Source organism: Trachypithecus francoisi, unplaced genomic scaffold (genome assembly GCF_009764315.1).
Source record: "Trachypithecus francoisi isolate TF-2019V2 unplaced genomic scaffold, Tfra_2.0 Lachesis_group13, whole genome shotgun sequence".
Lineage (NCBI taxonomy): Eukaryota > Metazoa > Chordata > Mammalia > Primates > Cercopithecidae > Trachypithecus > Trachypithecus francoisi.
The window spans coordinates 85,292,744-85,317,164 of NW_022681458.1; the positions used below are offsets into that span (position 1 = coordinate 85,292,744).

The 24,421-nt window shown below is 34.6% G+C and overlaps 1 protein-coding gene across 1 annotated transcript in view; it reads left to right on the forward strand.

The window, feature by feature from the left end:
- The window catches only part of ACVR1C (activin A receptor type 1C), a 101,056-nt gene extending 78,205 nt beyond the window's left edge, over positions 1–22,851 (forward strand). Inside the window, exons 4-9 of the mRNA XM_033231433.1 lie at positions 1,599–1,829; positions 4,961–5,128; positions 6,701–6,857; positions 8,319–8,443; positions 10,766–10,896; positions 15,503–22,851. Coding sequence (XP_033087324.1) covers positions 1,599–1,829; positions 4,961–5,128; positions 6,701–6,857; positions 8,319–8,443; positions 10,766–10,896; positions 15,503–15,628 — 938 coding nt within the window. The 3' untranslated portion in view covers positions 15,629–22,851. The remainder of the gene's footprint in view (positions 1–1,598; positions 1,830–4,960; positions 5,129–6,700; positions 6,858–8,318; positions 8,444–10,765; positions 10,897–15,502) is intronic.
- The last annotated feature ends 1,570 nt before the right edge of the window (positions 22,852–24,421 follow it).

Sequence of the window (24,421 nt, forward strand, 5' to 3'; positions counted from 1 at the left end):
AGACTTTGATTATCGAGGAACCTCAGTTTTGCCATCTCTAAAATGATAGTGTTGAACCAGATGATATCAAAAGAACTTTCTGCCTGTAGGGTTTTGTGACTAATTGTTGAGATCTGTAACAGCAGATTTGTAGTCTGTGCTTATGAGGACATATGAACGAATAGTGACCCGTTTTAGGTGCAGGGACCAAAGCCCTCTCAAGACAGGGTCATTGCTATGAGGGCTCCCTAGCTGAGTACAAAAACAGTAACTGAATGTGCCTTTTCAGAATACATGTAGACTGTAACCTCTTTAACTATTTTTTCCTTTGATTTTAAGAGTAATAAATATCTATTGTGGAAATTAAGAAAATGTGGAAAATTAGAAAGAAGACTATCATAACTCACCCCAGTTTCACCAAGAGAAATAACCATCATAACATTTAGCATATTTCCTCTTGAGTCTTATTTTTTGTACATATTTTGAATAGCTAGGTACACTTATATTTATAAGAATAAAATGTACTATGCTGTTTTTATTTAATATTATAGCAAAATTATTTTTTTCATGTTATTAAATACCTCTTCATAAGCATCATCATTATTATTGGCTCTGAGTAAGCCATCCTAAGATTAACATAATGTTAACCATTATTGAGCATGTAATAGGCCAGATACTGTGCTAGGTGCTGAACATGCTTATTAATTCTCATATCATCTCTATGGGATGGGTAATATTGATTATCCCCAGTTTTTCAGATGAAGAAGGTGAAGCACAGACAGGTGAAATAACTTGTGCGTGATTACCAGGTGGCAGAGCTGAAATTTGAACCCACCTGTGCTCTGAATCGCTGCACTTTATTTCACAATTATTCCATTACCTGACACTTTTACTTATTTTTTTCCTATAAATAATAAGATATTAAACATATTGACATACATTTTTCTACATTTTGCATTAGGTATTTGCGACAGAATTCTAGAGGTGGAGTTAGTAGTTCAAAGAATAGAAGCATCATACATGCATTCAGGATACATTTTCTTTGAAATTTTTTTTTGTTCCTCAGAAAATATTTATTTGGTATCTTATTTGACTGTATCTTGCCTTTAGTGTAATATCATTATCTCACATCATTATTGCATTTCATTCTTCACTTTCCAATTTCAGCTTGGTTTTGAAAAAATTCACAAATAATTATTTTGTTCTTCCAGTTGTACCAGGAACCATGAATTTTATTTTAGAGGCTAACACATTTTTTTTTCTTTTTCTTTTTTTGCTTTTACTCTTGTGTACTTAGTAATCTGACTGGCTTTGATGGGCAAATGAAGGAGATTTGCAGCAATTCTTGGAAATCAGATATCTGCAGCAGCAGGCTATGTTCAAAAAATTTTTACTTGTGAATACGAGAAGACAAATTCATATTCATAATTTGAAGTATTTTTTTCAGCATGCTTTGACATTAAATAAGTTTGCTATAATGGTACTTATTCCTTCAAAATAGACAAAATTATTAAAGCACTTAAATGTTTGCTTTTTTAAAATCTGAAAACAGAGATTATTATGAGAGTTCTTTTCTGGCATTTGTGTTTAATCATCAATTCCATCTTTTCTTTGGTTAGGTCTACCTCTGTTGGTTCAAAGGACAATTGCAAGGACGATTGTGCTTCAGGAAATAGTAGGAAAAGGTAGATTTGGTGAGGTGTGGCATGGAAGATGGTGTGGGGAAGATGTGGCTGTGAAAATATTCTCCTCCAGAGATGAAAGATCTTGGTTTCGTGAGGCAGAAATTTACCAGACCGTCATGCTGCGACATGAAAACATCCTTGGTTTCATTGCTGCTGACAACAAAGGTATTTCCAATTTAATTGTGTTCAACAAGTGAAAAAATGTTGTCTAGTATCAGATAAGAAAAAATAAATTCATCTCTTTGTTTTAAGAAAGTCTATATGAAAGTCTAATTTATATAAAATCCTTTCCTCTTTCCCACAGATAAATGTACATAATCATACAATGAAGCAGGGCAAATGAATGATAGGAAATCATGATGTCCAGATAGCCAGGGCGGTGCTTAAAATGTTTGCTGACTTATTGGTGCAGAAACCAACTAATCAGAACAGAAGCCTCAACTGGAACAGAATCCTGGAGAACTCTGCCGTGCTAGGTTTTATCCCATTAGATGCTGCTTGGTCATGAAGAGATATGGAGGCATCTGGATGTCTAGGGCAAAGGAGTATCATTGGGAGGTTTTTTTTTTTTTTTTTTTTTTGAGACAGAGTCTTGCTATGTTGCCCAGGCTGGAGTGCAGTGGCATGATCTCACCTCACTGCAACCTCCGCCTCCTGGGTTCAAGCGATTCTCCTGCCTCAGCCTCCCAAGTAGTCCCAAGTAGCTGAAACTACAGGCACCTGCCACCACACCTGGCTAATTTTTGTATTTTTAGTGGAGACAGGGTTTTCACTATGTTGGCCAGTCTGGTCTTGAACTCCTGACCTCGTTATCCACCTCCTCGGCCTCCCAAAAGTGCTGGATTTGCAGGCTTGAGCCACTGTGCCCAGCCCAGGAGTTTTGAATAGCAGCTGTTTACCAACCAGGACAGAAATATTTCAATATTTTAATAACCAATACAGACATACCAATTAATACTAGCTGAATGCTCAACTTTGTTAGGGCTGAATGCTCAACTTTGTTAGGCTGTATTTTTCATCCGTATAACAGCCTTCATCTTCAAGACTCAAAATTTCTGAAAATATTATCCCTTTTGATTGTATTGGAATGGTGGCAAGCAAGACACTTTTAGTGAACTTTTCTATGAAATGTTACTTTGTGCACAGTTTGTGTCTTGAGACCACCATTAACGGTGCAAAGTAGTGTTTGTTATTTTTTGAGTTTCATGGAGCAAGTCAGAGCATCAGCTTTCTGATATTTAAAATAAGTACTCATAAAATATTGTACCTACGCTTGTATAATCACAGATTGGGTATAAAATTCGTTGATTATCTATACTCAGGAAGAACTTTGATAGAGTCGAGGTTGTAACCCCAGTCTAAAAAAGGGTTAAGACAAATTATCTATGAATGTCAAGGATCCACCATTGCCTGTGAAAATTCAGAACCTATAGTCAATTTTATCTAATATAAACTTAATCATAAAAATATTCATTATTACTTGGATGGAAAAAGAGAGGCTTAGCATTTAGCATACATTTTGGCCATAATTATGTTTGTTGATGATTTGCCATTTCTGATTTGCTAAGGAGAAACGGGGTAAAGGCAAGATGGCTAACAAAAAAAGTTCTTTCCACATTTGTAACTACATATACTTTGAAACTGTATCCAGATCATTGAGGAGACATTTCTCATTTAGCTGTTAAGAATGTTTTCTTTTCCCTCCTAATCTTGAGCTGAACTGCCTGCTGGTTGGATTAAGCAGCAACGCTGTCAAAGCAGTTATGACTGTACATGGATCATCTTCATGGGCTAGTTTAATCATGATGTTTATTGGATTATAAAATAATATGCATTGGCCAGGCGTGGTATCTCACACCTGTAATCCCATCACTTTGGGAGGCCAACGTGGGCGGATCACATGAGGTCAGGAGTTCAAGATTAACCTGGCCAACATGGTGAAATCCCATTTCTACTAAAAATACCAAAAAAAAAAAAAAAAATTAGCTGGGCTTGGTGGCAGATGCCTGTAATCCCAGCTACTCAGGAGGCGGGGGCAGGAGAATTGCTTGAGCCTGGAAGGCAGAGGTTGCAGTGAGCCGAGATTGCACCACTGTACTCCAGCTGAGTGACAGAGCGACATTCTGTCTCAAAAAATGAATACATAAAAATAAAATAATAATATGCACAAGAGATATTATCCTTGGTTTTCTCTTCTTGAGTTTAACTGGTCTACCTCTATCATCTCCTAACTTGTCAGTGGCTTTTTGCATGATTCCAAATGATCTCTAACTTCACTTTCATTTTTTAGTTCCTTTACCTTTTGCAACATTTACAGTTTCACTCTTTAGTCAACTGTCTGACAAAAGCATTGATGTTAGAGGGCAAGATAGCCACTTGTGTCAATCAGGGAAAGAAGTGTGAGTAAGGATTATTTTTATATGTTGTATGTTAATGAGCTTTACCATGTTATGTTGACTTTTAAATTCTTAGGAAATTTTATCACTACCCAGATTTGGAAATTAAATATTTGGATAACAAAGAGCTGTTATACATAAAGCATTTGGCCAGATAGGTCCTTAGCAAATGTTCATTATAGATCCTTTCCCTGAGTGTTAGAACTGGTCAGGACCGCCCAGGGTTACTGTAGACATTTTATTTCAAAACCTAAAGCTCACTCTACTAATATGTAGAAAAGTTTTAGGGTGATTGCTTTTCGAAACGTCTTTTATAAGCTGGATTAGGTGTTGGCTAAATGAGGTAAATTATTTGAAAATGTCTAGTAGTTGTGTTTGGCTGTTACTATAAGCTTTTGGGGAAAATCATCAACTTTATATTTTGAAAGGTAAATAACATCAACATTTTTAGAATGTTAGAGCTTTTATGATAGAAATAATACTTTGCATACATTTCTTATATTTCTGATCTTTATTGGCACAATTTTTCTTAAAAGCTCAGAGTAATTTATAACACAACACTGAGCCTAAATTCATCTCTCAGTGATTTCTCCTGTAATGTGCTTACTATTGCTAGCAGGTATTGATAGAGAGGAAATAAGAAAGGAGTTGTTCAGTTGTTAGAATCAATCACAACCTCACAACTTTCTATTTTTATGGTTCCAACATATCAGTATCTTCAGGAATTCACTGAGAATTTTTTCTTTACTAACTCGGACTGTAAGCATTACCACTGAAGCAATTAACTTTGCTTTGTTAACAATACAGATTAAACACTGATTAAACACTGATATTTGTCAAAAGCTTTTGGCTTCTTTCTCAATATGTATTTACAACAACAAAATTACATTTTCTTGTTAGATAATGGAACTTGGACTCAACTTTGGCTGGTATCTGAATATCACGAACAGGGCTCCTTATATGACTATTTGAATAGAAATATAGTGACGGTGGCTGGAATGATCAAGCTGGCGCTCTCAATTGCTAGTGGTCTGGCACACCTTCATATGGAGATTGTTGGGACACAAGGTATGTATTTCCTTTTCATTTTTGTCCACTTTGAATATGAGGATAGAAGTATTTAGTTATATTTTAATTTATTAGAAAAAATTAATTATTATTTCTTTAGCCTGGGCACGGTGGCTTATACCCATAATCCCAGCATTTTGGTAGTCTATGTGAGAAGATCACTTGAGGTCAGGAATTTGAGACCAGCCTGGGCAACATAGTGAGATCTCCATCTCTACCAAAAAAAAAAAAAAAACAGTTCGGTTGTGGTGGCATGTGCCTTTAGTTCCAGCCACTTGGGAGGCTGAGGTGGGAGGATCACCTCCAGGCTGCAGTGAGTTACGATTGCACCACTGCACTCTAGTTTGGGTGACAGAGCAAAACCCTATCTCAAAAAAAAAAAAAAAGAAAGAAAAGAAACACTAAAGATAATTTTTAAAGCTAAAGGTGTTGTCATGATATAGCCAACTCTCATCAATATACTCACTATTTTGTATCTTATCCATAATAATATTTAAAAAAAATTATTCCTAGTGGTTCTATCTTTGCCATTTAGCATATGTACCAGGAGATCTTGCTTTAGTGGCAAATGTCCTATATTCACAGAATACAAATAATTTAAATGTTTACCTTTGATAATTAAAAAAGTAATTGGAAAGTATAATGTAATTTTGAAAAAAAAATTGTATATCATGTACTTGAAGCCAAATAGTACCTACTGCCATTTCTATTTATTGAGTTAAGAGGTTGACTCTAGAGAGTCAATTAGTCTAGACAGGGCAGTGGTTCTCACATTTGAACTCATGATCTCTTTACACTCTTAAAATTATTGAGTACTACAAAGGTTTTTGTGTATGTAACTTGTATCTGTTACCGTTTACAATATTAGAAATTAAAATTGAGGAATTTAAAAGTACTTATTAATTTACTTAAAATAATAACCAATTAAATGTTAACGTAAATAACATTTTAAATGTAACAACATTTTTTCTAATACAAAAACTGATCAAGTGAAAATATTGGTTTTGTTTTACATTGTTGCAAATCCCTTTAATGTCTGTTTTAATGTCTGGATTTTCATACCTGTTCTTCATTCCGTCTGTTCTCATATGTTGTTTTGGTTGAAATATGTGAAGAAAAGGTGGTGTCACACAGATGCATAGTTAGAAAAGAGTTGCAAGGACCTTGGGGATCTTTTGGCCACAACTGAGAACTGCTGGTGTGGGGTAATAGAAGTTTTCAGACTTATTTTGTAAAACAATATTTGCTATGCTCTTATGAGGACATAGCAGTACTAATTCTTTCCTCATCTATTAAAAAATGTTTATGAGTGATCTAGTCATCTAGTGCTCTAAGCAATAGAGGAATGGTGTTGAACAAAATAGTTACTGTCCTTATTCAGTTTACAGTTTACTTGGGAGAGACAGATGATTCAGCATGTACATAAATAAACAAGATAATTTAGATAGTGACAGGAGCTTTGAAGAACACTCTTTTTGAATTAGCTCATTTAGAGCTAAGTCTTCAGGATGATTTCTCTTGAACAGTCTTCGGTAAAGGAAAAAATGAATCTGTTCTTCTTATGCTTCATAGGTAAACCTGCTATTGCTCATCGAGACATAAAATCAAAGAATATCTTAGTGAAAAAATGTGAAACTTGTGCCATAGCGGACTTAGGGTTGGCTGTGAAGCATGATTCAATACTGAACACTATCGACATACCTCAGAATCCTAAAGTGGGAACGAAGAGGTAAGATGACTGACTTGGGTAGCATAGTGAGATGTGAGAGTGGCCAATAAGCATGAATGTCCTCATGTGTGTGGAGGAGGCTCAGGTCCAAATGGGAAACCACTGGGCCCAAGAAATCCGGAAGTCTTCTCTGGGTCACTGAGGAGTTAGTGGGCACAATGGTTATAAAGCAAGGAGAGTTGGCATTTTGGGCCACATGGATTGCAGCCATTTAGGTACCGAGTCCAGTGGAGAGAAACGGTGGAAGAGATAGTGATGTATTATTTTTAGTGTGCTATCTGCTGAGAATGCATTTTCCTACAGATAAGAAAAAAAATGTCAGCAGTATGTAGCTCCTCCAAAGCCTTTATATCCCATAAATGAACTGAAACTCAGGACTAGTTCTACATATTCAGGTTCTACACAACAGACACAGAATCAATATGTTGAAATAGATAGGTAGGGACTCTATATGCTGAGTACACTTATGTGCTACTATATTGCCTTATTCTATAAATAACAATTACCCATACTTTTACTTATCATTAAGTCTCCCAAATTGATATGTATTAAGATAATATGAGTTTGGATACAGTTCCCACTTTCAAGGAACAGAATCTCTGAAGATCAAGAATGAGCGTGAAGTAACAACATATACCACACATGTGTCAGGTCAGGCCCATTAGGAATGGGATTTCTGGTGTTTTTCTTGTTATAGCCAGCCTTTGGCCATATGGCCAGCCTACTTCCAATTCTTTTTACTTGAATTTCAGGCTCTACATTACTTTGGCAAAATTCCAGAGTTCTTGACCTTGAAATCAGAGACAACCAAAATATTTTCTTGGAGTTGTTAAAGGCCCTTGAGAGTTCAGAAATTCTAAGCTGCTATAGTTGACCTTCAAGCCATATTTGAAATTCCCAGGACAGTGCCTGTGAATGCCTCTCATGATTCACTGGGAGACTTTAATGAGGCCCCAGGAGCACTTCTGGGCAGTTTATTCACACTGGGTAGCCCTAAGGGACTTCTTTTCCCTGTGCAAGAAAAGCCTTAGCTCACCCGTCTGATTATCCCCACATCAGGAACCTTCAGGGAAGCCTTGGATGCTGGATTCCTTCAGAGGATCTAACACCCTTGCAAGAACTTGGGAGGGTGTTGCATCCTCACTTCAGTATTCTGGGAAATCTCCAAAATCTCCCTAGTACAGTGAGGCTCGGTCAGGTCCATGGACTGTAGATTTCTTACACTGACTCTTGTTCAAACATGGCTATATTTTTTGTAAAATAAAATTGTTCACTGAGAGAAAGTATGGGTGGAGTGCTGCTGAGCACACTTGATGGTTGAGTCAATAATGTATTCTTTAATGTTATTCATGCCTCAAATCTGCCTTTTAAAATGACATAAGCTCTCCTAATTTATTAAGATTGTTTTATTGGACTGCTATAAAGTCATACACAGAATCTGAAATGTGCATGTTTTTGAAGGTATATGGCTCCTGAAATGCTTGATGATACAATGAATGTGAATATCTTTGAGTCCTTCAAACGAGCTGACATCTATTCTGTTGGTCTGGTTTACTGGGAAATAGCCCGGAGGTGTTCCGTCGGAGGTAAAATTTTGGAAATATCCTTTGTGTTTGCCTTTCCTTGATACTCTGAATACAAGATGTGATGTTCTATCTTTTTTCCCCAAGCACTATATTGAATCAGTTTTTTAGTATTTAAGAGAATACCTTTTGGTGATATATTTCCAGTGGCAAAAGTGGGATATCTTGCATGTAATGGAGATTTTATATTGTGATTACTGCTTAGTGGGGTGACAGTTCTCCTGATAATTTTTATTTCCATATGACACTTTATGAAGTACTTGAAAATTATTTGAGTTTGTAAGCTGTAAGCTGGTATTCCTAACATATCTCAAAGAAGTTAAATGATTTGCAGAGGCAACAGGACTTGAAGGGTTCAGTTTCTTAAGCTTTTCTTGTTTATTTTCTTCCCTGTGATATGATAAATGTTGTGGGGTTGGATAAAGGTTTGGGAAGAGGCGGACAAAGACAAACGTCCTACCTTTACTGCTCCCAGCAGTTTAGAACTTAATAATGCACCTGGGCATGGTGACTCATGCCTGTAATCCCAACACTTTGGGAGGCCAAGGCGGGTGGATCACTGAGGTCAGGAGTTTGAGACCAGCCTGACCAACGTGGAGAAACCCCGTCTCCACTGAAAATACAACATTAGCCAGGCGTGGGGGCTCATGAGCTGAGATCGCGCCATCGCACTCCAGCCTGGGCAACAAGAGCAAAACTCTATCTCAAAAAAAAAAAAAAAAAGTATTTAATAATGAGAGAAAGAATTAGGGAGGGGGAAGCCCTGTAAATACGTCTGATGAAATTGTTGCATCAGTAGAGAAAAAGTTAAATGCTGGTAGAAAATGGTTTAGAGTTTCCACTTTCAAGTGAGACAGACTTAGGACTAAGCAGTGGTTTAGCAATTCCTTGAATGTCCGACTTCAGACAAGTTACTTAGTTGTAATTTCCTCATCTGTAAAATGAAGATAATACAAAAACTGATCCCTTGGGCTTTAAGGATTTAATGAATTAATTCATGTGAAGCTTTTAGTATAGAGCCTGTTCACAGTAAACATTCGATTAAAGAGCTGTCATTATTAAACTATTGTCATTTTTTTGCACTTTGTATTGATGTCATTTTGCATTACATTAATCTCATTTTTAAAAAAACCTTGCAGATTTTATGAAAAGCTTCTAAGGTTAAAATTATGTCTGAATGAGCAACATATATACTTTTCTCTTTTATTCATAGATGATATTATAAAACATTATAAAACCCTAGTGGACACTAGTGTTTGAATTACAGATTTGCCACTTACTAGCTCTATGTCTCTGAACAAATTCATAACATTCTGTGCCTCAGTTTCCTCGTCTATAAAACAAATAATATTGTACCTTGTTTAGTCAGTAGTTTTGAGGACTGATCAGTTAAAACCTGTAAAGACATTAGGGTAATTCAAGGCAAATAGCAAGATTTCAAACATGTTAATAATTTTTTGTAAAAATTTCATATTGATATTAGTCTAGAGTTGCTTTTAGATTTTGTCCTTAACTTTTCTTCAACTGTAAAAATAGTAATTTAGCAGACGTGGATTATAGTTAGTTGTCTAGTATTATAGCATGTCTTACATATTTTAACTTAAAAGCACTGCAGTTAATTAAAAAGATTTTATAAGGGATTTCTTGGAATTTAAGTAATGTTCTAATAATTAAAGTCGTCTTTGTCTTTGTCTTTGTCTTTGAGACTCTTTAAATATTAACCTTCATGTTGAACTGTCTATCTTCAACTACCTTTGGCTTCTTCTCCAGAACGTTCTCAGGTTCAGTAGTTCTGAAGTCTAAATGTAAGAAACCCAATGTTAAAAAGATTGCCTAAAAGTTTTCAAAGAGAGAAAGCTGTTTTGTTTTGAAAAAGTTATCTGATGGGAAAAGATACTTACTTCGTTCACAAAGCAATGAAGCTGTGCTACAAATTTCATAATCAGAAGAAAGGCATTACTTTTAAATTGTATAATGACATTTTAATTAAATAAAAATTTACATAATTTTAATAATAGAAACATGTAAAATTTATTTTGTGTAATTATAAAATAGAAATTTTATATATTATATAATTATAAAATTATTTTATATAATATATACATTTTATAGTTATGAAAAAATTGATAACATTTTATAACTTTATTCAACTGGGTGATTTCAATTTATATCCTTGATTTTATAGTGACACATTATTTTAATAAACTTGGCTTTCGAGTTCCCTGGGGTGTCACTTGTGCCTAGAAAACTTAATTGGTATTATTTGAAATAGACACCTTTGTTTGTTATTTGCACATGGAAATTTATTACGCAAATTTCTTGCAGGAATTGTTGAGGAGTACCAATTGCCTTATTATGACATGGTGCCTTCAGATCCCTCGATAGAGGAAATGAGAAAGGTTGTTTGTGACCAGAAGTTTCGACCGAGTATCCCAAACCAGTGGCAAAGTTGTGAAGTAAGGCTATGTTTATATCTTTATTTTTCTTATTATATTTTTGAGGTGAGTATCAGGGAGAATTTTCAGAGACCATATAGTTTTTCCTTTTTAATGTAAGCATCCAATTCATTCCATATATGTAGACATATGTCTTTTTATAAGTCTTCAGAAGGGTTTTATTTTCCCTTTAGTGCTATGCATGCATAATGCTAGGTTATGTGACAGTAACAAATCTTGAAATCTCAGTGACTTTTCACTTTATTTCTTGCTTACAGAAACTGCTCTGCAGGTTAGGCAACTCCCCATGGCACCTGTTCTCACTGCAGTAACTCAGTAATCACTCTGATTTTGATCCTTAGACACGTAGTTTCCAGATCTCTAGGTCAGGTGAAGAGAGGCGCTGGAGGATCACACATTGGCTCTTTAATGCTTTGGCATCAGGTGACACACATCTCTTCCACTCATGGCTCCTACCAGAATTTGTCACATGGTCCCACCAAACTGCAGTGGGGCTAGGAACTGCAGGGAACACAGGTAGACTCAGTGGGCAGTTAATGTCTCTGCCACACAGAATATTACAATCCAATCATCTTTATATTCGATAAGTTATACCTCATCTCTAACCTGCTGAAGTTTGAACTTATTCTCTCATTAGAAAAGCTCCCTCACATCAGAGACCATTGTTATTTATCTCATCATCTCCAGCAAACCAGTATTTAACCGTAATGTACTAGACAAACAGTAAATGGTTATTGCAATGCTTGTTATGCCTTATGTGAAGATAGAGATTTTTTTCTAGCTCTTGCAAGGAAAAAGAGTAGAAGGTGGGAAAAAGAGTCTAAACCATCTAACTAGTTTCAGAACCATTCTGATACTTTACTCTCTCTCATTTCAGTTATTGCTGTCTATTTTTTGCCATATTTTAATGTAATGAATGAGGTCTTTTTTAGGTGATGTCTTTTAGTCTGGCATTGTTTTAGGGAACATTTCTATAGTTGCCTTTTTGTCTCATTTTTCTGTTCCTTCATGTTTCTCAACCCTTTTCTAATTTAATCATGTTTCTCAACCCTTTTTCTAATTTCTAATTTAAAACACAAGATTTGTGTTTTGTTATTTTTATATTTTGTGTAGATATCTTACCTACATACTTGAGAAGCAAATTTTGAAGCATTTATAATTTAATTGAGATTACGTTAAAAATTTTCTAATAATAATTTATGTACATGAAACAATATAAACGTATAGTGTTTAAAGTATAATAGAATGAAAACTAGTGAATCCATTATCAGGTTTGAAAAATAGAACATTTTCAATACCTTTGAAGATTCCTTACCCCTCTGAGAGGTTACTATTATAATCAATTATTTCTTTACTATTTTCTTGCTTTGCTTTAGAATTTTACTATATGTATATTTTTTCAGAATATATACATATATCCAGAATAACAATATGTTGTTTACTTTTGCATATTTGTGAAACTTATGTGATTGAAACTTACTGTAGATATTATTTTCAAAATGTTTTCACTCTCCATTATTTATATGTAGCTATAATCTGTCCATTTTCATTGCTGTGTAGTATTCCATATAATAGAAGCATATGCTATATCTGTGAGGTGATGATATAGCATTCTGCTTTAGTTTTTTAATGCAATGACTTACATTTATAGATTTCCCAGTGTTAAACCAAATATGCATTCTTGGAATAGACCCAACATAGTCATTTTAGTGTGATCAATTTTGTACATTCCTGATATATGCAGTTTTTGTCCAGTACTTTGTTTCTGTCTTGTTTTATGTCAATCTCATATAATAGATATTAGCCTCTTTTTATACCATCATTATTTAGACTTATTCACATGTTGACCATTTTCTTTGCTCAGCATTTCTTCTTACCTCTCAAATCATTTTCTGACTTCCTGACATGAATCCTTTAAAAGTATTTTATTTTGTTTTTTTAGAGAAGGCCTAGTGGTTGTAAGATTTTTCGGTTTGGGCATATTCAAAATGTCTTTATTTTGTCCTCAATCTTGAACAAATAGTTTGTCTAACCATAGAAATTTCGGTTGACAGTTATTTTCTCTAAACACCTTAAAGTTATTATCCCACTATTACCTACTTTCCAGTTTGCTATTGAGAAGTGTGCAATAATCAATCAATAAATTTTTAGTTAATTTAGCTTTCCTTTATGACTACTTTAAAGAACTTCTCTATCTTCAGCATTCTGTAGTTTCTCTATGATGTCTTCAGTATAGATATATCTTGGTTAATCTTGCTTGGAATATTTGGATTATCTTATTCTAGTGCTTGTGACTTTCCTCAGTTCTGGAAAATTCAGAGTCATATTTCTTCAAATAGTTTGTTCTCTGATTCTGATTGTTTCTGTTACTCAGTTTTGGAGAACTCATTAGATGCATGTTAGACCCTTCATTACACTTTGCTTTTTTAATTCACTCATATTTTCTATATTTGTGTCATTATGGTATTATCCCTCAAGATTTATTTTTCAGTTCTTTAATTCTGCCTTCAGATATGTCTAATTTGCCATTTAACTCATCCATTGAGTTTTCTACTTTATTTGTTTATTTTTTTGAGACAGAATCTTGCTCTGTTGCCCAGGCTGGAGTACAGTGGCATGATCTCAGCTTACTGCTACCTCCGCCTCCCGAGTTCAAATGATTCTCCTCCCTCAGCCTCTGGAGTAGCTGGGATTACAGGCACACGCCACCATGTTGGCCAGGCAGGTCTCGAACTCATGACTTCAGGTGATCCACCCACCTCAGCCTCTCAAAGTGTTAGGATTACAGGCATGAGCCACCACACCTGGCCAATTGTTATATTTTTGATATCAAGATGTTTTATTGGTACTTTTTCACTTTTTAAAATATTCTCATTTTTTACTCATATTTTGTATTTCTCTTTCCTTTTAAAAATGTATTTTATATACTTATATCATTTAATTCTAGCATCTAATGTTTTTATGGGCCAAAACTACTATTTACAACAGACTCTTGCTTATGGTACCTTTTTTCATGTGTTTGTGAATTTTCATTATGAGCTCATGTTTACTGTAATGTTTAAAGGCATAGGCTTGATTGTTTTTTTCTTCACCAAGAGCCAAGACTTAGGCAGTTTCCCTAGAAGATTTCAGGGAAGTAGTCATCCTTAAATTGAGGGCTTTCTAAGCATCTTTTTTTTTTTTTTTTTTGAGACAGAGTCTTGCCCTGTCACCCAGGCTAGGGTGTAGTGGTGTGATCATGGTGCACTGCAGCCTTGAACTTCCGGGCCCGAGCAATCCTCTCACCTCAGCCTCCTGCATAGCTGGGACCACCACACCTGGCTAAGTTTTTAAATTTTTTTGTAGAGAGAGGGTCTCCCTGTGTTACCCAGCTTGGTCTTGAACTCTTGGGCTTAAGCAATTCTCTCACCTCAGCCTACCAAAGTGCTGGAATTACAGGCATAGACACTGCCTGGCCAGCATCTTGATCTGAAACTTTCTGTGGGCTGTGGGCTGTACTCTCTATTACATGCAGTCCACCAGTTCTGAAGTTCTAGACCATGAGAGTAGCAGATACCTCTACAGCAGCCACTTGCTTCAGCAGTTTCCTTTATTTCTCTGGTTTCATGTATTTTCATTGTTTTCCCCTCTTAGTATTTATCTTATCTCTTTGCTGGTTCATTTTTAAAGTCCAGAATTTCTGATATTTATGCTTAGATCATAATGTTTATTATAGTATAATTTACATTTGGTAAAACTCACAAATGTTAGTATACAGATTGATGAATTTTTTTCTTTTTTCTTTTTTTTTTTTTTTGAGACGGAGTCTTGCTCTCGCCCGGGCTGGAGTGCAGTGGCCAGATCTCAGCTCACTGCAAGCTCTGCCTCCCGGGCTCACGGCCATTCTCCTGCCTCAGCCTCCCGAGTAGCTGGGACTACAGGCGCCCGCCACCTCGCCCGGCTAGTTTTTTGTATTTTTCAGTAGAGACGGGGTTTCACCGTGTTAGCCAGGATGGTCTCGATCTCCTGACCTCGTGATCCGCCCGTCTCGGCCTCCCAAAGTGCTGGGATTACAGGCTTGAGCTGCCGCACCCGGCCAATGAATTTTTTTCATATGTCTACATTTGTGTACTCATCACCAACATCAAGATACAGGGAATTTCCAAGCCTTCCCATATCCCTTGATGTTTTTCATGTCCCATATTCCCAGAAATCAGTGGATTGAAGCATTTTTTAGTTAGTCTCTACAAGGTTAATATTTCAGTTTTGATATAATTTTTGAAGGAATTTGACCCTAATCTTCTTCTCATATTGTTTTACATTTACTATTTCTTCATCAAAGCTTAGTTAGCATCAATGGCAGATACAGTGGTGCATGCCTGTGTCCCAGCTACTTGGAAGATTAAGCAGGAGTATCGCTTGAGCACAAGAGTTTGAGGCTGTAGTGCACTATGCTTGCACCTGTGAATAGCCATTGCACTCCAGCCTGGGGAACATAGCAAGACCCCATCTCTTAAAAAAAAATAAAGAAGCTTGGCATCAATTCCTGGGTTTATGGCTTTACTTCTTTTGTGCTCTGTTTTATGTGAGTAGCTAAAGTCTTTAATATTTTTTTTCTCTCTTAAAGGCACTCCGAGTCATGGGGAGAATAATGCGTGAGTGTTGGTATGCCAACGGAGCGGCCCGCCTAACTGCTCTTCGTATTAAGAAGACTATATCTCAACTTTGTGTTAAAGAAGACTGCAAAGCCTAATGATGATAATTATGTTAAAAAGAAATCTCTCACAGCTTTCTTTTCCATTTTCCCCTTTATGTGAACATTTTTGCCATTTTTTTTGTTCTACCTCAAAGATAAGACAGTACAGTATTTAAGTGCCCATAAGGCCGCATGAAAAGATAACTCTAAAGTTAAGCATGGGCAGGAGTTGACTTCATCCAATCTCTCTGTTATGTTTAATTTTATTTTGAAAGCAGCACCTCCACTCATCTTTTTATTTAATAAGAAAGAACTATATTACAAAAGTATAAAATAAGCTCTATAAAAATGATATAGTCATTAAGTTTTTATTTTACTTGAACCAAGAGCACATGAATGAACAGGAAAAGATGTTAAAAGTTTTTTTTTTTTTTTTTCTGAGACGAAAACTCATTAATTAATCATGCAAACTAGACCATGCTATCTTAAATAGAAATTTAGGTCATGCAATCTATGTTTCCCCATTTTTAAGTTAGCAGGACTTTTTAAAAAATAAATATTGCTCTAAATTTTAATATATCAAACATGTGAAAGTGGAGCTGCTCAGTGGAAGATGTAAGTGAGGTCGGTGTCCCATGTGCTTGGTCTCCTCTTCTGCTGTTCTCCTTCGTAATCCACTACTGCAGCAGTCGCTGAACCACTAAACTTGTTCCTTTTTTTGCAAAAGACATACCTGATATCCTGAGACACTGAGAAATGTCCCAAAGTCACACAGCTAATGGCAGAACTGGCACTAGGTCCACATCTTGTGATAATGAGCACTGTAGTGCAATTATATTATCATTACACTGACTGTAATGAGTCAGCTAGCTTCCTACTTTTCCTTGAATAGTGCTTTTCTCCCTATGCAATATCTTTTATTATGATATTTGTGGTTTAGTCATGCAGAAGGCATATTGAGTTATTTTGCAGAATCATGATGGACCTGCATGAAATCTCAGAACCATATCTGTTGATATTTTTTTCTCATAGAAATATCATGGTTACCCCATTTGTTAATGAGTATTAATGTTTTCTGAACACTTCCAAAGATTAATCAAACATAAATATTCATTGTCTGAAAATGTCTTTAAGATACGATTCAGAGGTCCCTATTTCCTTTGTACATACACACTTAGAAAGAAAAGCCAGAAGAGGAAGAGGAAAGAAGGAAATATTTTGAGAATATATTGAGAAGAATTAAGAAAACTCTTCAATGAAGTGTAACAACCAAACCCTACAGAGGGTATGAGAAAAAGCAAATACATATTCCTCTACCCTTTCACAATGAGCGAGTGAGTACAGAAGAATGCTCATGATAGTTCTGCCTTCATTCTACTTTCTGTGGACACAGAGTAATGAATATTTAATGGGACATTAAATATGCCCTTCAAATCTATAATGCTATTTTGGTAAAGGAAATTTAACATGATGTCTTTTATTCTCCTAAAACATCTTTTTTCAAACTCCATTCCATAGAACATTCTTCTGCTGAGATGATCCAAGACCAAAGTGTTCTTTGATATTGCTTAGAAAGTGATAGTACATGTTAGCATATAATGTATTTTGAAGAGTAAAGTGAATGCTATTGATAACAGTAAAAACAAAAAACAAACAAACAAAAAAACCAAAACTTTACCAAAATAACAGTAAAGAAATGCTACTTGAATTTTTTTTAAACTGGATTGCTCAGATTACCTGATCGTGGTGGAACCCTTTTATTAAGAGGAGGGGAAACTTTTTACTATCCCATATTTAACTGTTCTATAAAGCAAAGCACAGCTTGGGTAATAGTGTTCTGAAGGATATACTTCTGTATTTTCTCATAGAATACAATTTAGTGATTATGCTTCATTTCACTATGAAAATATGTTACTGAATCTGTCTTCATTTTACTGAGTTGAAATAAGGAAGGCAAAACACTGACAGCTATGGAGTTTGCGTGTACTTCCATACTTGTTAATGCTCTCATCCACTTATTAAATAATCATAGAGTACCCATATCTTGCTTGCCACAATATCGGGTACAAGAGGGAATACAAAGATAGATAGGTCCTGCCCTCAGGGATTTTAAAGTCTAATTTGGGAATGTGAATAGGGATGTGAGTGTGTGGGGGAAGAAAATAAATTGACAGATAAAATATGAAGTGGGATGTCTTGAGTTCTGCATGACAGTGGGTTTCTAGGATAGGTCTGAAAATCGCTTTCATTTGCAACTCATTTAGAAAGTAGCTTTATTTGGATATTACAGACAATCTAAATATATCATCAGTTTTTAAAAGTGCCTATGTGAAGTGATTTTTCAAAAGAGCCTATGTGAAGGGGTAATCTTGCTTGTGCTTGTTACTAATTTCTCATAGATTGTTTTTCTGCATATATAAGAATGAAATTATTTATTTACTATGGTTGTACGTGCCTCAAATAAACAAGAATGGTATTTCCTGTTTTATTTACTTATGTTGGGTAAATATGCTTATTGAATTTTTAAGAGAGGATTTTTTAACATCTCCATTCTTCTTGTCATTATGTTTTGTAGCTTATTTGAGGGTGTCTAAATATAATTTCATATTTTATTGGTTCAACTTTCACTCTGAAGAAATCCGTATGTTAGTACATTTTGAGGTATTTTTCTTGTTCTTGTGTTGGTTAACTATGACTCCTTGCTGAGTAGTCTTATATTTCAATTACAAAACACATTTTTAAAGAAAGGGAATAGAGCAGCAAAAATGATGAGGAAAATGTTAAAAGTTGTAATATTTCCTTTACTCTTAACAGGATTATATATAGAATATGCTCACTTACAAAAATAGGATGATGAAGTTTAGAGCATAAGGCAGGCTTCTTGTATATACTTATGCTGTCAAATGTTATATTGTTTTTAATGGAGTCCCTTTGTGTAATATTTAGTTCTTTTAAATTTTGTTATAAGCAAAAAAAAAAAAAAAAAATTATTCTTAGGTTAGGTTCAGAGTATCAGTGTTCTTTACTCCTTACAGATATTTTGGCTTTGGGGTATAATACAAGACTTGGGAAAACGCTATTATGAATTTTCAGTACTGTATAAAGTGGTGATGGGATTTAAATGCAGCATCACTTTCTGAAAATAAGAGAAACATTATTTGTTGTCAGTATTTCAGCATGAACTTGTTGCCTTGTAAATTTTGCCTTTAAGTTTGTAATTGGTACAGATTCTGTTGTATGCTTTCTTCTATGTCTAAAATATTTGGCATGTCACATCTAGAATTCTTAATTTATGTTCTGACTTGAGAGTTAAGTGAAACATGACTGTCGTGCACTATTTTAGGCATAGCACTTGCTTTTCATCTTTATACTTTCAATTAACTTTGCATTTTAAATTTCCATGATTGTATGAAAATAGTAACCTGGTTGCAGTATCTGAAAAAATTAAAATTAGCTTTTATTTAAAAATGAAAATCTATAATAGATTCATTAGGTTAGAAGTTCCACAGTAATTTATTATTTTATTACAGCTACTATTGTAGAATTATTAATAAAATAAAACAAAACTACTTCTATTTTCCTGGAATTTTGCCACCATGTGACTCATTGGGGCAGAGAAAACTCAGGGTTATCTTTGAGTCTGCGCAAAAGTACCAGGGAACCTGCTTAGCAAATCATCTGAAAACAGGGAGTTGATGTTTGCCATTATACAAAGTTTGAGTAAACAACTTAAAATTGCTTGTTAGGGCATAGTCTTTGATTGAAATAAGTATGAGAGTGTATTTGGCTAAATAAATGTATTTAAAATATAGAAATTTTATTTCCCACTGGAAAATTAAGAAAATAACAGTACCAAATGAATAAAAGCTGGCAGTTGATGTCTTCAATAATCATTCCTTTAGATAAATTCACAAACACATCATTACAAGCTACTTAGGAATGTTTAGTATTAGTATCTTAAAATGGCACCATTGTGGTTTTCGAAGATATTTTAAACATCTTTTGTGAAACATACCATTTCTGTTTGACAATGCTTAGTTCTAGCTCTGCGTGCTAATACCTACATGGAGTTTTTCTGCTATTTTAGTGAAAACAGTAATTGTTTTATCTTGAGAGCTGCTTCTAAATAACAAGTCAATTGGAATATAAGTTTTTAAAAAATGTTAATATTAAGTAGAATTTTTATAATATGGGCATTTTTCAAAACATTTTAATGAAAATATATAGATATTTGACTTTCTTTTTTCCATCTAGCCTTGCTTTATATTTCATTATTTTTCTCACTTTTTTCTTAATATTCCCTCACTATCTTTCAACATTATCATTAGTTTCTAATTAAAAAAATAACTATTATTTAACTTAACTATCTGGAATTTAGCCTTCTAATGAAAGAGAATCCCTTAGTACTCTCAGAGATTATATAACTTGATTCCAGTTTTGTTTAGATGATGAGACCAAGGATCAGAGATTAAATGACTACTAGTTATTAGCAGAACTCTCATGAAAGCCTGGTGGTGACACCCAGGACTGTTCCCTGCCATATCCCCAACTTTTACTGATTAAAAATTAATTTGCATGCACCTAAACCTACCTTGAATACACATTAACATAATGTGCCATTCAATGATGATGATAAAATCCCACTTCTTGTGTTTCTACTAAAATAATTTACTCACTCAGGGTGGGGTCACTGAGAAAAACTAAACTAGGCAAAGAGAGAGTTGTAGAATGGTTGTCAAGCTAAGTAGGCAACCACTGGGGTGCTGATAAAATTAATGGATAAAATTTAGGGACAGTGAGAGTATAGAATTTCTTAGTGCCAGTAATGATTAGAGAAGCTTCCTGACATCCCCCACCCTTTCTGTAAGGATTGTTCTTTCTCTTTGTACTTTGGGGTGAAAGCTGATTTAATAGCTGAATTTGGGACTATGTCCAGTGGTATATTATCTGACTTTTCTCTCTTTCTCTTTTTTTTCCCCCGTCAGTTTCTCATTAGTTTGTCTTTGGCGTTCATCTTCTTTTAGTGCATTAAAAAATGTTTGGCAGATCTCATCAATGCCAAGTCACTCTATAATTCCTGTAATTCTTTAGTTATCTTTTAATCTGTCCAAACTGCTACACAATGAACTTCTTAACAAGATTTTAAGTTCCCCACCAATGTATAAGAGATTTCACCTCGTAACTTCTCCAGTAATCCTTCATTTGGCACTATAGAGTATTTGTTAATGGCAGAGATGATTTTTTTTTCAAAACCTAAAAAGACTAGCTGTTAATTGTATTCTAGCTTTTAGCTAACATATAAAGAATGTCTACTTTTGCTTTAATGCTAAATCCCACTTGAGAAATAGTGACTGGGAAAGACAATTTGAAATATATGCCCCATAATGTGGTTGCTAAATTTATTTCTGCTGTTCCATACCATTGCTTTGTTTTGCTTTTGACATCTCTTAAAACTAAGCCATTATGCTATTAGTTTGGAACATAATACTACAGCAAAATTAGGTAACAATCTCTATTTTAAAATTCCCCTAACAATAATAGAACTGCCAGCATACTTTTCTCTTTCAGTTGTAGATGAATACATTTGAGAGAAGAGCTCTATTTCATTCTAGATTTTAATATTTTCAGCTGTGACTGTATTTCCTGATCATTGGTCCAGGTTATCGTAAAAGAAATTTTTCTCTCCAGACCTAACCATTTTAACTGCAAGAGTTTACTGTGGGTTACATTAATCTGAATTTTAATAGGGCCACTGAGAATCTGAGTGCTTTAGGGGATTACCCTTATACCCACTGCCATCACATCCAGTCGGGCCTGTTGTGCTCTATACAAATCTTCCCAGTTGAGGGGCAGATGGGGGCTAAAATCCAACTGCAATTGGCTCCCAGACATAATTTTATATTTTACAGAAAAGCATCTTATTGGCTTATATATGTTTAAAGAATGGTCTGGCTTATACATCTTCAGAAAATGAGAATTAAAAAGCCAAAATAATTTTTGACATCTGCAAATTGAACAAAGAACTTAGAAGAAATAATACTTTATCTTTTCATCCTGGCATTCCTGAGAGAAAAGAAATTGTGTGTTTATCGTGTTGGTTCAATTTTTCAATCCAGACAATCTGCAGCAAGGCACATGGACCCTAATTTTGATATCTTACACACAGTTTTCATTCTATGCATGGAGCTGTACTGACTTTGCCTGTAAAGAGAGGATTGTGTGCCTAAATTTTGTCTAGCAAATGCAAGCATAGAATGAAATTTACTAATATTTTTATTTCTTCCATAGGCTAAATAATAGTAACTATTTTTGAAGACCCAGTCCTTTTTTTCCTCTTCATACAAAATAAGAGTATCTGAGCCAAAATATTAAATTCTAGTTCATTTCTGCAATGACTAGTGTCGTGCTCATGTACTCTTCTAATTCTAGACTGGAGAAAATTATTCAAACTTGATCTGTGTTTCAGGTTTTTAAATGTCCTAAAAACAGAAAATTAGATTCAGATCTCAAAAAAGGAATTTTGGATTGACTTTCAAAGTACTAATACTAATTATACTTTTCTTTTGGTAGCGTGACTCTTCTTATACCTAAGAACATATTACAAATGTCAAAACCATTGCATTTTGACATTGCAAAACATGCCTTGAACTCTTGAACTACTGTGAAAAGAATCACCGTTGTAAAGACTTTTTGTAAGCTAGCTGATACTCTTAAGTATGTAAAAAGATTGTCTTTCAGCTGATAGGCCCAAAGGAATGTATACAAGGAAGGAATATGAAAAAATAAATTAGGTTTTAAAATAAGAATTGGGCAATAAACTGTATCAAAAATATGTAGATGGATTTTAGTAGTTGTAATTTAAATGTTGAAGGTGAAGAGAATTTCAAACTCCAAAGAGAAGTGAATGATATTCAGATGTTTCATTAATTTCTAGTCTGTGAAAATATGCATTTTATAGTAATATGTATAGACTTATTTTATTTAGAAATAATAGTGTTTTAGAATTTATTAAAAACTCAGTGATAGCCTTTATACCAAAATGTTTAACTTTACCAACAGCAAGTCATAAAAGTATTTATTTTAAAGCTTTTTAATATTATCGCGTAACTTTCATCTGTCTTCAGATGTAAATAATTATCTGCCTAAATGTTATATTTTTATGTATGCATTTTCTGAAAATGTATTGTTTTGTAAAGTGGGAAAGATAATAAATCAAGCACTTCTTGCACTTGTTTCTGTGAAGCATATAGAACTCTATTTTAAATAAAGGAAGATGTGTCATAGTTTGGTTTCTATATAATTATGTTCGATTATTTTTAAATTGTGTTTTATTTGTATGCAGTGTATGCAGAGGGTGTTGGAGACTTAAAAGCTGGCTCCAGTGGGCACTGGAATTTTACTTCCTTCGTTCCTTTCAACCAAGGAGTTATAGAATTCCAGAATTTCGGAACTGGAAGGGATACTTCTTCAATAGCCTTTTCTCTACATGGCACTTAGGACAATAGATTTTGTTTCTTTTTTTTCTACCAAGCAACTGTTTGTTTTCACTTTTTAAACATTTACTAAATGACTACTGGGTTGACCTGCTCTTAAACCTAAAATAGCTCCCATTACACTTAAAATCACAAGCATGTGGTCTACAAGCTTTTTCAGGACACGGAACCAGACACTGTTCTACCTTCATTTCCAGTGTCCCCACATTCATCCCCAACTGTTCTCCAGACCCTGGCTTCATGCTGTTCCCTGAACTTGCCAAACACATGCCTGTCCCAGGGCTTTGCTCCTGCAGTTTCGTCTTCCTGGAACATTAAAGGTCTCTGTAAGAATGCCATCACACCAAATTAACCTTTCTTGCTACCCTTTCAAAAGTAGCACACTTTGTCATTCACTACCCATTTCCCCTGTGTAATTTTTTCTTTACAGCATTTAGCATTAATCGGCATTCAATTATATATCTGCTAGTATGTATGATCAAAATGACTAAATCCTTGAGCACTGGAATTAGGGAATTAGGGGTCATTTCACTTATGTTTGAAGATATAGTTTTAAAATATTAAGAGTAATGTATTGTTTGGGACAGTAAAAAAATACTCTATGAAACTCATTATTCATACCCCAATATCTGCAATAAACCTTCGGATTGGGTTTCTTACCCAATCAAGAATAGTTCAGCTTGACTTCTAATTCATGACGGCTGTTTCAGAATGACATTATGAGAAGATTAGTTGTTTGGTTTACATTCTGAACCCTACAAAGTTGATGTTTTCTGAGACTTAACATAAGAGAGGCACAACACTGAATTGGTTTTACTTTTGGTATAGATTCTTAACTTCTTTTGCTTATCTATTTTTTTTCCATTTTGGGAGCAGTTTTGTTAAGGGTCCTGAATATTTTGCATTAAGTCAGTGCTAACCAGCTTCACCAGCCAAATATTATTGGTTAGCAATCATTAAGTCAGGTTCTCAACTGCTTCATTATTAGCTGCTGCTTGGAGTTGCAGAGAAAGGCAAAATATTTATATCATATCAATGTAGATTGTGAAACCTAGGCATGAAATAAAATGAATGCTTTAGTTTCAGTGGCATTAGCCGTAGCGTTTTCTTCCCTCAGTTGTAATTCTGCAATTTCATCATCTTAATTTTAAAAAATTAATATGTGCAAACTTTGGTGAATGTTCACATTGATGCAATAGTTTACCTACAGTGTGAACATAAAATTGGATAGTTACTTTTTTGCCTCAGGATAAATTACTGGAGATTAGGGGATTACTGAATCCAGGCTGTTTTATGAGGTGTTCTGGAAGTGATTTTCAAGAAATGCTCTGTGACTTTTAGAAGAAATATACATATT